At 40.4% G+C, this 15,144-nt stretch overlaps 1 protein-coding gene across 1 annotated transcript in view; it reads left to right on the forward strand.

Moving 5' to 3' along the window:
- Positions 1 to 15,144, forward strand: part of PITPNM2 (phosphatidylinositol transfer protein membrane associated 2) — a 274,134-nt gene that overhangs the window by 204,454 nt on the left and 54,536 nt on the right. The window contains exons 12-15 of the mRNA XM_063454307.1: positions 1,378 to 1,622; positions 2,161 to 2,350; positions 6,444 to 6,563; positions 8,728 to 8,939. Coding sequence (XP_063310377.1) covers positions 1,378 to 1,622; positions 2,161 to 2,350; positions 6,444 to 6,563; positions 8,728 to 8,939 — 767 coding nt within the window. The remainder of the gene's footprint in view (positions 1 to 1,377; positions 1,623 to 2,160; positions 2,351 to 6,443; positions 6,564 to 8,727; positions 8,940 to 15,144) is intronic.

Consider the following 15,144-nt stretch of genomic DNA (forward strand, 5'->3'; position numbering starts at 1 on the left):
GCCATGTCCTCCTTATGTAAATCACAGACAGCACTCCGTATAAACAGATCATTGCACCAAACACATTTAGCAGTCTGTGGGAAGTTGCTGTTTGAATTTTGTCACTCGCTTTAGCCACATGAAGTCCGAAGTAAATATTTGGAGAGCAGCTATCTGTGTTTATAACTTTGAGAGAGAAAAAATCGACTCTGTAAATAGCTGTGTGTTGCAGGACCGTGAGAGATGAGCATGGTGTGTGCTATGTATGTGGACATTAATGCCATATGTAACAAGTTTAACAAATATTTTCCTCAGCAGTGGAAAGTTTTTAGAACGCCCCATCTAAACGAGCATTACTGCAGTGAGTTAATAGGAACCGTGTGGTTGTGTTCAATAACATCACATTGATAGGCTTCTTGCATAAATTCACATTAATTCACGTAGATTGTATTGTAGTTATAGGTATATTATGAATACCATAATCACTACATTTTTCTGTTAGGGCCATTCCTGTGGTATTTGATTTAAACATTTTTATTTTTTTTAAATTGGTTTTAGAAAAACTGTCTTTCAGTGTCCAAAGCACTCACAACCTAAATTTTGACATTCATATTAGGCAAACTTGTCATATAACGCTGTAGTAAACTTTGGTAGCAGTACAGGGTGGATTGGCTTTAGGGTTTTTGTCAGACAATTTTGAAATGTTTTGACTAAACGTGAATGTAGTGGCTGCGTGCGCAGCATGATTGGCCTCCCACATGCTAGGAGCATTGGCATACTGCCACAAGTATAAGATGATTATCAGAGTTATTTGACTCTGCAGCTATACCAGCAGAGTATCAGTAGAGCCAAAGAAGGTCAAAATAAAATGTTAATTTTCTTGCACCTTGGCTAGCAAAAGGTATAGGTGAAGTGTAATTCTCTTTAAAAAGATGCCAAATAATTTACTCATGAGAGCTGCAATTTAACCACTCTTCTCTACACGGTGCCTTATCTATGCTGTCACTTGAAGTTAAAATGTGAACTTTCTCAAATAGTTTACAATGAATATATATAGTGTTGGGGTCTTAAGTCATATGTAAGTACACAATTATACTTTATGTAAAGTTTTACCACTAAATAAAAATTTTAAAAAACACAAAAAAAGATAAATGTAACACTATTAGGGGTGAAGATTAAAGAGTATTTTAAATTGAACGCAAGGGTAACATGCATGCAGAAGATAATTTGTGATTGAAATGAGACATCCATATTTTGCAACACTTAATTTTTTTTTTTTTTACTGCAATCTTAATAGGAGGTGTTGACATATCTTAATCATTCAAATGTGCCATTGCAGGTTACGTACAATAAACACTGTTCTCTTTATAATAATTATCTTTGATGTGTTTAATGCAGGATGAATCTGCACAGGTCTCCATTCAGCCATGTAAAATCCACGTGTTGATCTTGGTACTCCATGGGGGCAATATCCTGGATACAGGCTCTGGAGATCAGAGTTCCAAGCAGGGTGACGTAAATACCATAAACTCTGTGTTTGACACCGTGATGAGGGTCCATTACCCCGCAGCATTAGGACATATTGCGGTCAGGCTCGTGCCCTGCCCAGCCATCTGCTCAGAAGCATTCTCACTGGTATCCAAGTGAGTAACTGTGAATCTCCACATGTCTTCTGCTTCTTCCATGTTTTGGCCATTTATTTATTTTCTAATTTCTGTTTTTTGTGTTCATGATATACCTTCATCTTCCTTTACATCTACTGTTCTCTTTTTGCATTAATTTTTACTGGATGTATGTTCTGCCATATTCATTCTTTGTTGTACATATTTGAGATTACAGCATAATTGCCATGTCCATCACTTCTTATTTAATCCTCTAAAATTATAAAATGGACCAGTTATGTGCCATACTTGAAGAATTTTTTGGCATTTAACGGAGAAACAAATGAATTTCTTAAATTCAGTCAGTTATTAAGCATGGCTTGGAAACGTCACATTGCCCTAGTAATGTTTATTGTCGATTGTGGGATAAAAGTGACAGGGTGAGCATTTTTTAGGTCCAAGTCAAAAAGTATACAATTATAATATATTCATTTTAATAGAAACAGAGAAATGTGCTTGAAATGTAAATGCAATGTGTCTTTTGGGTCACTGCCTTTGTGGTGTATGTTTCTGTTTGCAGCTTGAGTCCATACAGTTATGATGAAGGCTGCTTATCCAACAGCCAGGATCACATACCTCTGGCAGCGCTCCCACTGCTGGCCACCTCTTCTCCACTGTACTTGGAAGCCGTGGCCACTGTCATCCACCGCGCCAACCAGGTGTTTGCTGACTTCACAAAGTCACAAGAGGGGGCATCCTTCACTGGACAGGTGAGTGGTTTATGGGCCTTATAATGCCAAGTGGGACTTGTGAGTCTTAGTTAATGTTTAATTACTGGGCTTTTAGAGTAAGGGGATGGCTGCATATATACTTTAAAGGATCTGCCTATTATTCATATTTTTATTTATTTATATCCCATGCTGCTTAGTCGCTGATGGCACACCATACCATAAAAAATATATATTGCACAACATTGAACTAAATGGTGCCATCTCTTTTTTTCTTTGTTTCTTTTTATATTAAGCAGTGGTTTCATAAGAGTGAATAATGTTTGCCCATTTATGAATTTCTGTATGTCTAAAAATAAAAGACCATATCTTTTTGCAAAGATTTCAGTAAGGTCGGGGGCTGTATGGTAACATGTCTAAAGTCAGAGTGTGTTTAATGGTAAGAAACACATTGGAAATTGTACAAGTTGAACATATGTCAGAGGAGCAGCAAGTCTGCTGTTAGCAGATAAAATGGGGCTGCTGTCTACAGCTAGTTTGGCATTAACAAAATAAGAAAGACTCACTGAATACAGAACAGTAGCGGTTCTCCTGCAATAAAGCATTATGTTTAGAAAAAAGCATTGTCAGGTTCTACAGTAAGGCACTGCCTGAAATCACTTTCAATCACTTCAGCTTTAAAAATATAAAACAAAGCTGGAATTAATCAATCATCATAAATTACCATGGGAGTCCTCTTGGGATTTAATCCATTAGGTAATAAATCAAGACACACTCTTTCAAGCACTGTGTAATTACAGGCTAGGAAAAGATGTCAGTAATGCATTAGACTGCAGCAGCCAAGCTTCTTCTATTGAATGTTGTCAGGCTAGGACTGTAAATGGCAATTTAGTGAAGTTTCCAAAACTGGATTTGATCCCAGTTTTTGAAAATATCTCGGAATCAGAAGTGGAACCCACTAGCGTAACATATGCAAAGACTGTTTAGGGGCATTCACCGCTTAGATTAACACGTAGCACTTGCCTTTCCTTCCTACCTGCCTCCTTCATCTGTCTAAAGGTAGTCTGAAATACTAGAGAATACGATATAAGAGGCCCAGGCCCGGACACAGAGACATACACACCACCCTATATAATTAGGAACAATGAGACACTTCATCCGAAAGGTACCATATAAAATGTACATATGCACTGTGGGATTAAATGTCTTGTCCACAACTCTCCATAAGGGCACTTAATGTGCTTGGTATGGTTGCCGGGGCGTACCGAGCCTATTTGCTACCATTCACTTTATATAATTGGTAACAGACCCAGCACTGATGAATGCAACTTAGCCTAAAACACCACAACTCGCCATCGCCCAGGGTCACGTCAACGCCACCTAAGCACCCTCTACTATATACATTTACTGCATTTTCATGTTTTGTCCGGCTGTGCTTTCAACCTTACTATAATAGACCACACCAATCCTGCATGTTCACTAAAGGAAATGCTCGCAACACACACATCAAGCTACTGATGCACACATATAACATACTGACTACAACCTACTTGTAGCTGCAGCTTTGGTGGCTTACACACTTTGATCTAACTAACAGACCTCACCTGACTGTGCTATAGGTCTCTAGAGTCGTGAATTGAAAAGCATAGCAACAGCTTAAGTATATGTCGCCACGCATACTCACACTTGATGTCACATTTGGTGGAGCCGACAACTAAGTCAGTCACCATAGCATGATTACTACACCTCATTGTTTCGCTCACCCACTGACACTTCTTATGATGATGTTATCTACTAATACTATTATTTATTATAAGCGTTGACCTAGCGTTTTAGTTCAAAAGATTAGTGAGTTATATTTAGGCTTTCAGTGAATATATACGGTATTACATAACCAGTTACAGCCCTGATTTAAAATGTGCCCATACTACAACTACTACATCATAGGTGACCTAGCAATGTTAAGCATCCAATATCTGTATTTGCGCTTATATTTTATTTTATTTCATCTAACCCTACTCGGACAAAATAACTGTCTAGTTAAGCATGTTAAATATAAAAATTGTGCAAATTATCATGTCACTGTCTAACTTGTATAAAACTTGAAATACGCTGTTGTGGCGTCTGTCGATACATTGTGACCACCTGCACACCAAAATAAAGAATAAAAAAAAAAAGAAATACTAGAGAATGTTTGCACACTATTTTCACTATGTAATGAATATATCTATATGGTAACAAATTGTATGCCATATATAGGATGGACTGTGCATCATTTGTGTAGCTTTCAATTTTTTCCCAAATCTCTGTCTGATTTCACATTCTAAAAATTTGACCCATGTCTAATGTCTCTAATAAATAATTTAAATTACATTTTCACACTTATTGTGTGCAGTTTTGAACTCAGCAGTTTGCATTTCCTCACCTCACGTGTCTCATAATATCTTAAAAGCCTTATGGTTACTCCAAGCACCATGGCCACTTCTCACTAATGAGGCTGCTTGTTCCTGGAACAAGTTTTAGCTTTTTTATTTTATTTTGCTAGTTTTGAGGGTCTCATGCTCGTAAGGGTTACTCTGACCAACGCTGGTTATTTTTGTTTTTTTAAACCTGTTGTTTTTTGGTTGTAGTAACCCGTCAATAACTATAACATTTCCACTGTTCAAATCAGAATCCAAAAAGAACTACCCACTTCGATAACTACTGAACTATAATAGATTAAAATCTCAATGGCAACATTAGGCTGAAATTGATGATTTGGAACTATACTCCAACTCCTCTATAATCACAGCTTGGTTTTTTAGTCTCCGTTTTTACATTTGGCTTTCATTTTACTTAGATATATATTGAAAAACATGGTCCCTGATGATGTTTATTCATCAGTTCAGACATTGACATTTGCTTTCTTTATATCCATTTAATATTCATTGTGTTCCCATTTCTGTTGCATCACCCCTCTTCTGCTGTGTTATACTATAAAATGGTCTTAAATAATTATAAAATAAATGGCTGCCCACCTTATGGATTCCTTAGCACTGTCACATGCAGCATACGTTCGGTGGAATTATGTGTCTTCACGTACTTTGTGTTTTCCTTCGACCATGTATTCCATTCAGCTGCATGTGACATTGGAAAGCGTGGTGTTGAGTATCATGTGGCTAGGGACATGTGCTACTAAATCTTGTTTGTAAGAGTAGGAGGACCAGTATCCAGTGACCAGGTTATTTTTGGCCTCTGGACAGTGATAATCTTGGAACTTCAGGAAATGTTAAAGGGACACTATAGTCACCTGAACAACTGCAGCTGTATTTGTTCTGGTGAGTATAGTCAGTCCATGTAGGTTTTTTGCAGTAAACACTGTCTTTACAGAGAAAAGGCAGGGTTTGCATTACAGCCTAGTGAGAACTCCACTGGCTACTCCTCAGATGGCTGCTAGAAGTGCTTCCCAGGACAGTGCTGCACACTGTGCAGTGTCTCCACCCTCTGCATGGACTTTCCTCATAGAGATGCATTGATACAGTGCCTGCTTATTGGCCAGAGTGGTGTTTGGCTCCACCTCCTGGCCTGCCTCCCTGGTTGAGATCCTCAGAATTGACACTCCTATGGGAAAGCATTGTAATTTGCTGAGATCAATTCTGATGATGTCAGTCAACGGGGCAGATCAGAGGAATAAAGGTAAGATTTTACTATATTTACTATATTATGGGGTGCTAGATAGAATTTTTAACACTAGGGTCAGGAATACATGTTTGTGTTCCTAACTCTATAGTGTTCCTTTAATTTTCTGCAGAGTAGAGAAAAAAATAAAATAAAAAAACCATAGAATGTGATCAGAAAACTATCTACTCTTTTCTTCTCCAAGGCAAAAACAGAGAGTCCTTGATGTCACCATACAGTGAATTAAAGAGTTAGAAAGAGAAAAAGTAGACTGGATGTGCTAGGAATTGTCTTATCCGCCATGTCATTCTCTGCAGCATGACATGCAAAGTTAATATAGTCACGTTATTGTCTGCAGATAACTTGTTTCTCCTGATCTAGCTGTCCTTTTTCTGTAAAAAGAACCTTATTTAATCCCTATTAAATCTCTGCCTTTTCTGAGTTTTGCTGTGAAAACAACTTCTCCTGGTTCTTTCAGGTGTGCTTAGTTGGAGACTGCGTGGGAGGAATCTTAGGATTTGATGCCTTATGTTACAGCAATCAGACCGTGTCCGAGAGTCAGAATAGCAGCCGGAGAGGGAGTGTTGTGAGTGTACAGGTAAAAAGCTTTTGTTTGGCTCTTATTGGTTTTCTCCCACGAGACTATCTTATGTTTTTATAGTAACATATGTAGAAAAATGCACAAGTTCTTGAATTTCAACATTTCAGACAAATTTCCAAATTATGTAACTATTATTTTTCTAATAGTTTCATAATAATTTGGAAAGCTTATTAAATTGATGCCTAAGTCAAAAATTCAATTTGAAGCAATTTGTGATTGTGTCCTAGAAAGAAAAAAACATCCTCTTTGACTCAAGAAAAAAAAGAAAAAGAAAAAACCCTACAGAAAAACATTACTACCTGGATGTACTAGCTAATATATGTTTGTTTTTCTAAAACAAAAGCATACAGGCCTGTTTGTAAAATAATATACTAACTTTAATAAAAACAGCTTCTCTAGGCAAATATATATATATATTTTTAACAGAAGTTAATTTTAAAAAATTAGATAATAGTGATTTAATGTTTATATTTTCCATGTGTAATTCTACACAATACATTTAAAAAAAAAATATACCTATATTGATTGAATAACCTATAACTTTTGATATACCCTGCATCGCACTCTGATGGTGAAGGAGGGGGAAACATCTAGATTACATGGGCCTGATCTCAAATATTTTTCTGCAATTTACTTCTTCTCAGTATTGATATAGGGACACTATAGTCACCAAAACAACATTATCTTGCTGAAGCACCATGTGTAGATCACGCCCCTGCAGTCTCACTGCTCAATTCTCTGCTTTCGTGACTATAGTTTTCCTTTTATCATTATTTTGGTTAAAAAAAAAATTTGAACTGCATAAAAGGACTTTTGGTTTCTCTACAAGTGTCACATTAAATCGCCAACATACATGCCAGAGAGAGCACTGTATATCCTCAACCTTTTCCTTTTACACCCAATGCCTAAGTAAACCAGGTGGACATGTAGTAGTGCCCAAGAGAAAACAAATTTCAGTTTTGGTTAGGTTTAACCCAGCCATCAAGAGATGGGCATTTGTCTTAATTGGCAGCATTCTCTGAGTAGTCAGAGATAGCAGTTTGTGGCCTGCCCCCAGATGACAAACTACCTGTTACTAGTTTACTACATATAAGCTTCTCTGAAATGAACTTAGGGTAAGGATGGGATAAGTATGATATCCTCCTGGAGACTGAGGAAAAAAATTGTCTTCCAATTTCTTTCCATTTTTGATTAAAAGGAAGAGGTAAGTTCCCAGCAACTCAACCTATCACATGACATATCATTGGAAAGTTCGGAATGTCCTCTTTAAAATACAGCGGGGATTGATAGAGTAGCTCAAAAGAATAAAAGGAGATACATGTGAACGAAATGTTCAGTACAGAGGACACAAGTTAGTGGGCTGGGTCTCAGGGGGATATAAGTTTTGGAAAGGGTGGTAAGCAGAGCAAGACATAAAGAATGGAGGGTTAGAAAAATGGATCTGGCATTTTGTCATTTTGCCTTTTTCTCATCTTTTTTTTTTTTTTTTAAACATTATATGTTAAGTTCTATGAATGCATTACGAAATAATAACTTCACTAATTTCTCTATGTTAAGCTTGAAATGTTAGACCATGCTTTTCAAAATTTCCATTTAAGGATACAACTAAATTGTTTTAGCCAACCCTGTGAGGCATTGTGACCGAAGCTGGCATTGTGAGTGCATTTTACCTGCTGGGTTAGCTGGCAATGGAATTGGCAGACACATTGTCTGTACTTTGATATATGCTGTGGCTAATAAATTAATTATTCTTTTACCCTACAGTCAAATTCAGTAGACATGACCATTTACAGAAATTTGAAAGTGAAGTTATACACATTTTAATAAATTTAATGATGAAAGAAGAAATACATGTGAGTTGAGTGTGTGCGTGTCTGTCAGCGAGTGGCAAATCAGTGAAAGTGTGTCTGTCAGAGTTCTCTGTGTGTGTCAGTTTCCTATGAGTGTAAATGTGTGTGTCAGTGTCTTCTGTGTGTAACTATCATGTGTGTATTATATTTTAATTTTGTGACGTTTATACTTCAGATACACTCCTCCTTACATACACAATATTCATATTATGTCATATTTATTTTAAAATATGCTTTTCTATCTTTAACTAGGCTTGTTCTCCAATTTTTTTTATTCAAAGTTATATTTTGGCTTTCTTTATGTGATACAGGATACAGACCTCTTATCACCAGGAATCAGTGTCAACAGCAGCTACTGCTCCAGTGGGTCGAACCTGGAGACCAGTCGACATTTGAGTAGGAGCAATATTGACATACCTCGGAGCAATGGGGAAGACCAAAAGAGACCCCTACCTAGAAAAAGAAGTGATTCCTCTACATATGAGTTGGACACCATCAAGCAGCACCAAGCTTTCCTCTCTAGGTTTGTAAAAGTATTTATACATTTCATTATCTAGAGGTGTTATGTGAGTGTAGGTGTATGTACACACAGACCGTTAATTTAGGTAATGAGAAAATCACATTGAGAGCTACAGATATCATTATAGCATGACCTTTTTTTTTTTTTTTTTTAATTCTTTATTTTGTTTGTGCAGAGAGAAAAACATGCAATTTGCACTGCCACAATAGCTGGTGCAGACCGATTGGCATTCACATATGTTTACATGGCATTAGAGACATTGCACTTTTTTTTTTTTTATAAAACGAAAAAACAAACAGGTGTACATCGCATACTTCTAACCACCTAGAATGAACAGTCGCTGTGCCCTCCGATTGATAGCGTGGTTTAGGAAAAGGTAGGGGTGAAGGTCATGCTAAAACATCGCTTTATAGGCTTGGGTCAAGGACAAATGGCGTTGTGCCCGGCCTCCTTATGTTAGTTTAGTGCCTAGTGCGTTGGAGCAAGAAGAATAAAACACACCAAGTTTGATAGGCAATCAGGCGTTGGTGCTTAGGTAATACGGTACAGTTGCTCACAGTGCCCCAACAACAATTGTCAGCGTTCTGAGTGACATGTTAAAACAGTGCTAAGGCATGTAACATGCTTGAGACATAACATGGGTAAGTCTGGCGTGGATTAAATATGGGTGAACTGCTTGGGCATTGCTCAATTGCTGGGTTACCTGCTATAGAGAGATACATTCTAAATAGGGTGACATGCTAGATAAGGCACGATTGTGCTTGCTTGTGTAGTTACTGCTCTACTGCCCGTTTGGTATATCGCATCTGACAGTTAATTTACTAGCCATATAGTTGCGTAATGTATCTTGCTTTGCTAGTACATATGAGGTCATGCTTGAACATTATATTATGTCACGCTTAAATATTGAATTCACTATGAAACACACATTTAGGTACATTACAGATAGATGGGGTCTGAAGCAAAATGGTTAAGGCAGAAAAAAACAAAAACAAAAAAACAGACAGGATGTGTTACTGCATCCCCATCTATGTGAAACAAGGTGCCACTGGGTGGTCTGGCAGATGCCTAAATATTGCCAGAGTTGGTGAGATAAAGGTACAGAGTGCATATGTAATATATTTAGCCTGTGGTTCCAGGAAGGGAGAGCATGTGAACCACAGCTTTGAGCCCAGGTTGGGGGCTGTGTAATGCAAGTAAGGAGGTCCTCAGCCTATGCCTGTCTCGGGTATCATTTGCATATACTTGCTGTGTCCATGTAGAGCGCTTTTCTCAGTGGAACCCTTGGGTTTGATTCCCTCTTGGGTGTTTCTGTGGGAAGCGTCCACTTGTAGAGCCATGCGGTGTTCGGCCATATGCTCTGGGTGTAGAGATGTGCTTCTTCGGTCCGCGGTTCTTTGTTTGGGTAGGTTGTGTGGCTTCAGGGGTTGCTCGTTGGTCCAGCTGCTGTGTGTGTGGGAGCGATTGCGTGAGCCCCGGTAGCTTGGCGCTTTATTCCGCCAGGGTGATTTTTGGCGCCCTTGTGGCCGCATGGCCTTCCTGAACGCTTGTAGTGGGTATCTGTAATGGCGTCTGCGGGTCACTGGGCGGATCCATAAAGCGATCACTCTGGCTGCTCGGTTGCAGGACACTCCACGATGACAAAGTATTGTCCATAGGTTCGTGCATAGCCGATCAAAGCCTTCCATGCAATGAGTGGGTGATGTGGTGTTTGTGCCCGCCATTTTTGGCCCTTGCTGAGCGGCCATCTTGTGTAAAATCCGGCGTTTCTCCAGGCGATGTAGCCAAAAGGCCGGTCAGCTTGCCTCGTCCACCTGTCCAGTGGGGACCGGGATATCCCCCGCCGGTCCAAAGGGGGGGGGGGGGTTGGAGACTTGCTAAGTCGCTTAGGGGGTCAGAGAGAGCGGCCGCCTCTCCCCGGCTCCGGTTTCTGTAGGCCGTGCTTGGTGTCCCGCTTTCCGAGCTCCGATGGGCTCCAAAAAGGTCTCGTTTTGTTCAGGGGTGCACCCCCGACATGGGTGATGCACCCTGGTGGGTCTTTGGGCTAATTAGCCCCCGAATATGCCCTTTTTCCTGCCCGTTCTGCAGGAGCTCGTGTCCCCTGCTTCTGCTCTGTTAGGCAGTCAGGCTCCGCCCCCGACCTTTTTTTTTTTTTTTTTTTGTCAATCTTTCTTTTATTAGAGGCAAATAAGATGGGATACATAAGAGAAATTGGGGGAAACGTTCAAATGAATTACAGTATAGGGTCAGTACAGCAAGATTAGATGACATTTCCTGAATTGCGGTGCCTCAATTTTTAAATTTTTGTCGTTAAAACCTTAGTTAGAAAATACAGGCTAAGGATCATAAGATCCGGTAGGTAACATGCTAACATATTAGAGGTCCTACAGTTGGTTTTACATGCGTTGACAAGAAGCTCACAGTTTAAAGTAACAGCGGTAAACATTAGGTTAAATGGTATAAGTATCGATCAGTGAATTAAAATGCAGGCTATGGATCAGAAGATCCGGTTGGGAACATGCTAAAATATTAGAGGTCATACAGTAGGTTTCACATGAGTAGACAGGAGGCTCACAATTTAAATCAGAATAGGCAGAAAAATAGAGAACTTATAGTGCCTAGCACATCACTACTCAAAAAAGGTACATTAATGCTTATAATGTGATTTGCAGAGCTTGTGGTAAACTTAATAGCAATGTGTAGGGATGACAAGCTTTACACACAGGTTGTGGACTGAGGCTTGGGTTACAAAATAAAAATTTAGGCTGTAGGTACAGTAGTTTGCTAACTAAGTAATTGTTAAATATAACATGCTGTTTAGTCATTACTAAAGTAAATGAGCATATTAGATTACATAAAGATTCCCCGGCATGTAACTTAACTAGTGATAACTGGGCTGTAACAGATTTATTTAGCAGGAGCTGCATAGGATTAACTGAGGTTAGAGACTGCAGGGGTCTCTCGAGACGACAAGAAAATGCTCGGTTATGCAAGCTGAGTTATCCTGTCTATGTAGTTCAAGTCCAGTTTAACCCACACCATCTCGGCAGAGAATGAGTGAGGGTCCCATAGTCCCCAGCAAGGCCCCAAACCTTGAAGCTTGGTCTGTAGCTACATCTGTCTTTATCCTCTCCGGGAGTGGCATGCTCGTGTGGTGGGGTGGTGGCGTCCGTGCTGGCGCCGTGGTGCCATTGCCTCTTCGGTGCCCACTCCCCGGGTGTCTGTGGGTGGATGTCGTCGCTGGTGGCGTCGCTGTCGGTCCCTGGTATGCTGCTGGGGTCCCGGGACTGTCCTGCGTTTTCTTTTCTGCTGTCGTGGGTGCTTGTACCTGGTTCGGCGCGTTCCGATTCCCGCCTGTATGCTTGCCGATGCTCACTCGAGCGGGCGCTTGGAATGCCTGTAGTGGGTTAGCATAGTGGCGTCTGCGGGTCGCCGGGCGGATCCATGAGGCTATCACCCGGGCCGCTGAGGGGCTGTGGAAACCCCTGCTGTGCAGCAGCTTGTGGAAGATTAAGCAGAGCCGGTCGAGGGCCTCTAAGGAGGCAGTTTGTGAGCGGTTGTTCCCGGCTCCCCTCTGTAGCTTGTGGTGAGCAGCCATCTTGGACACTCTCTCGCTGTCGCTTTTGGCCGCCATTTTCAAGGCCTTCCCCTCTGGTCCGTCTGCTGGGATCATCGGTTATGCTAGTAGATCGGTGACCGGGTTGGCCTGTGTGGCGGGGACCGGGATGTCCCCCACCGGTCCAAAGGGGGTGGGGGGTGTTTTGTGCGTGCTTGTAGCTCAGAGTGTTGAGCGGGAAGCGGACGCCTTCCCAACTCCCCTTCTCTCGCTAGCCTCGTTCCGCCGTTTCGGATCCCGGGCACTGCGGGAGGTGAGACCGGTATCTGCGGGTGCCTACCGGGTTCATCTATCTATTGAGCCCCTGTTTGTGGGTTTGCCCGGTAAGTGCGCCCCGATTTTCGATGTTTGGTCTGCCGTTCGGCGGGAGCTCAAGCTGAGCACGACTTGCTCGCTCGCTAGTCCGGCTCCGCCCTGACCTTTTGTTTTTTGAATGCACTTTTATCCTGCCTTTATGTAACTTGTCTCAAAAGCCTAAAACTTAGGTTAAGAATGTATAATATGAATGTGTTTTATGTCTTTCCTTGTGATATAAACCTGTTCTGTCCATTAACTAGATGCATAAATAATTCTGTTTCGCAAAACCATTAGAGTAGAATAGTCATTAAGCCATTTCAGAAAATAAATATGTTTCACATGTGTCTCTAGTTTTATATTATTTTCTTTTAATACTTGATTAAACATGATCAAGAGTAATATTGGCATAATCATTGGTCAATATTACCTTAAGTACCTTTCAAATGGCATACAAGCAAAGTGTAAAATACTGCTTACTTAATTACTTGTGGTCCCTGGCAATAAGCAGACCTACATATCTGAACATAATACTAGTATTCTTTTGTGACCTGAACAAAAAAAAAACTTATTTTGTGCCCCCCTCCCCTCATTTAGACAATATGCATATGTTCCAAAGCTGCTTTCAACACAATATAAAATGCTTAGGTTTGGAAGCGTGTTGATGGCCCAACATTACCTATCGTCTAAAACAGAGTTTCCCAATTGGTGTTCCGCGAGAACACAAATGGGGTTCCGATGTAATTTCGCCAGCCGCTCAGCCCAGCAGCCCCACTGGACCCCAGGGACTGCACGCCAGCCACTCAGCCCAGCAGCCCCACTGGACCCCTGGGACTGCACACAAGCTGCTCAGCTTAGCAGCCCCACTGGACCCCAGGGAAATAGAGACTCCATGCCAGAACTCCCAAAGGAGTGCTGGGTGGAGTGAAATAATTGTATTTTATTTTTTTAAATTGTGTGCGTGTCTGTTAAGGAGTTTGTATGTGTGTTTGTCAGTGAGTGTGTGTGTGTATGTGTGTTTGTCAGTGAGTGTGTGTGTGTATGTGTGTTTGTCAGTGAGTGTGTGTGTGTATGTGTGTTTGTCAGTGAGTGTGTGTCTTTGTCAGGGTGTGTGTTTGTCAGTGAGAGTGCATGTGTGTGTGTTTGTCAGTGAGAGTGCATGTGTGTGTGTGTTTGTCATTGAGAGTGTGTGTATGTCAGTGAGTGTGTGTATGTGTGTTTATCAGTGAGAGTGTATGTGCACTTGCCAGTGAGTGTGTATGTGTATTTGTGTGTCTGTCAAAGAGTATGTGTATCTGTTTGTCAAGGTTTATGCGTGTGTGTATTGGTCTGTGTGTGTGTATGTGCCGGTGTGTATCTTTGTGTCTGTGTGTATGTGTCAATGTTTTTATATGTGTCTGTGTGTTAATTTGTTTGTGTATGTATGTACGTACATACGTACAGCAATCAAACACATATATGTGTATACATCCCAGCAATCAAACACACTCCTGCAAACACAAACATTACATATAAAAACCCCTGGATTCAAATTTATATATAAACACTCCAACACACCATTCACTCAAACACTAATACTAACACTAATGTACATCCGCATTTAAAAGCTAACACTGCGTCCAAGCACACCCCTGCACGCAAATGCAAAATTACACACAAACACACCCCTGTATCAAAACGCTAACATTATATACAAACGCCAACTGTACACACAAACTACTACTATCTGTTTATTATTTGCGGTACGGCGCCAAATTTTTTGGGGGGTTCCACGTTGTTAGCGCATTATGGCAAAGGGATCCACTGGAAAAATTGGGAACCCCTGAATTAGAGTATTATATATTGCTGTTCTAGCACCATTTAACATGTAAAATGAAACATAGTGTCTATGTCTCCTGCAACATTAGGACATCACATAGTTCTTAAGTTGAAAGCTTTGCTGTGTTTTTTTTTAAATACCTTTAGCTGTGTAACCAGAGGGTTGACAAGTGGGTGGAATGAAGTTTAAGAATTTCCACTGGTTTGTAAGGAGGGAAATAATTTAAATAGCAGTGTTTAGGGTAGGGTGTCACAACAAAGAGTTTGTCTCGTTTGATAGATGTGCCATCACAAAAGTATTCCTCTAATAGCTAAGTAAAGCCTTCAAATGAGAAATAGCTTTCTCGAGAATTAGCTAAGAGGGAAAAGGGTATTCTGTTCCTTACAGATAGACATGTCTTGGAGGAGGAATGTGACCTATTTTAGGAAATTGTACATGTATAAAAGCAATCAATGCTTTTCCACCAGTTTTTCTATTAC

Source organism: Pelobates fuscus, chromosome 5 (assembly GCF_036172605.1).
Source record: "Pelobates fuscus isolate aPelFus1 chromosome 5, aPelFus1.pri, whole genome shotgun sequence".
Lineage (NCBI taxonomy): Eukaryota > Metazoa > Chordata > Amphibia > Anura > Pelobatidae > Pelobates > Pelobates fuscus.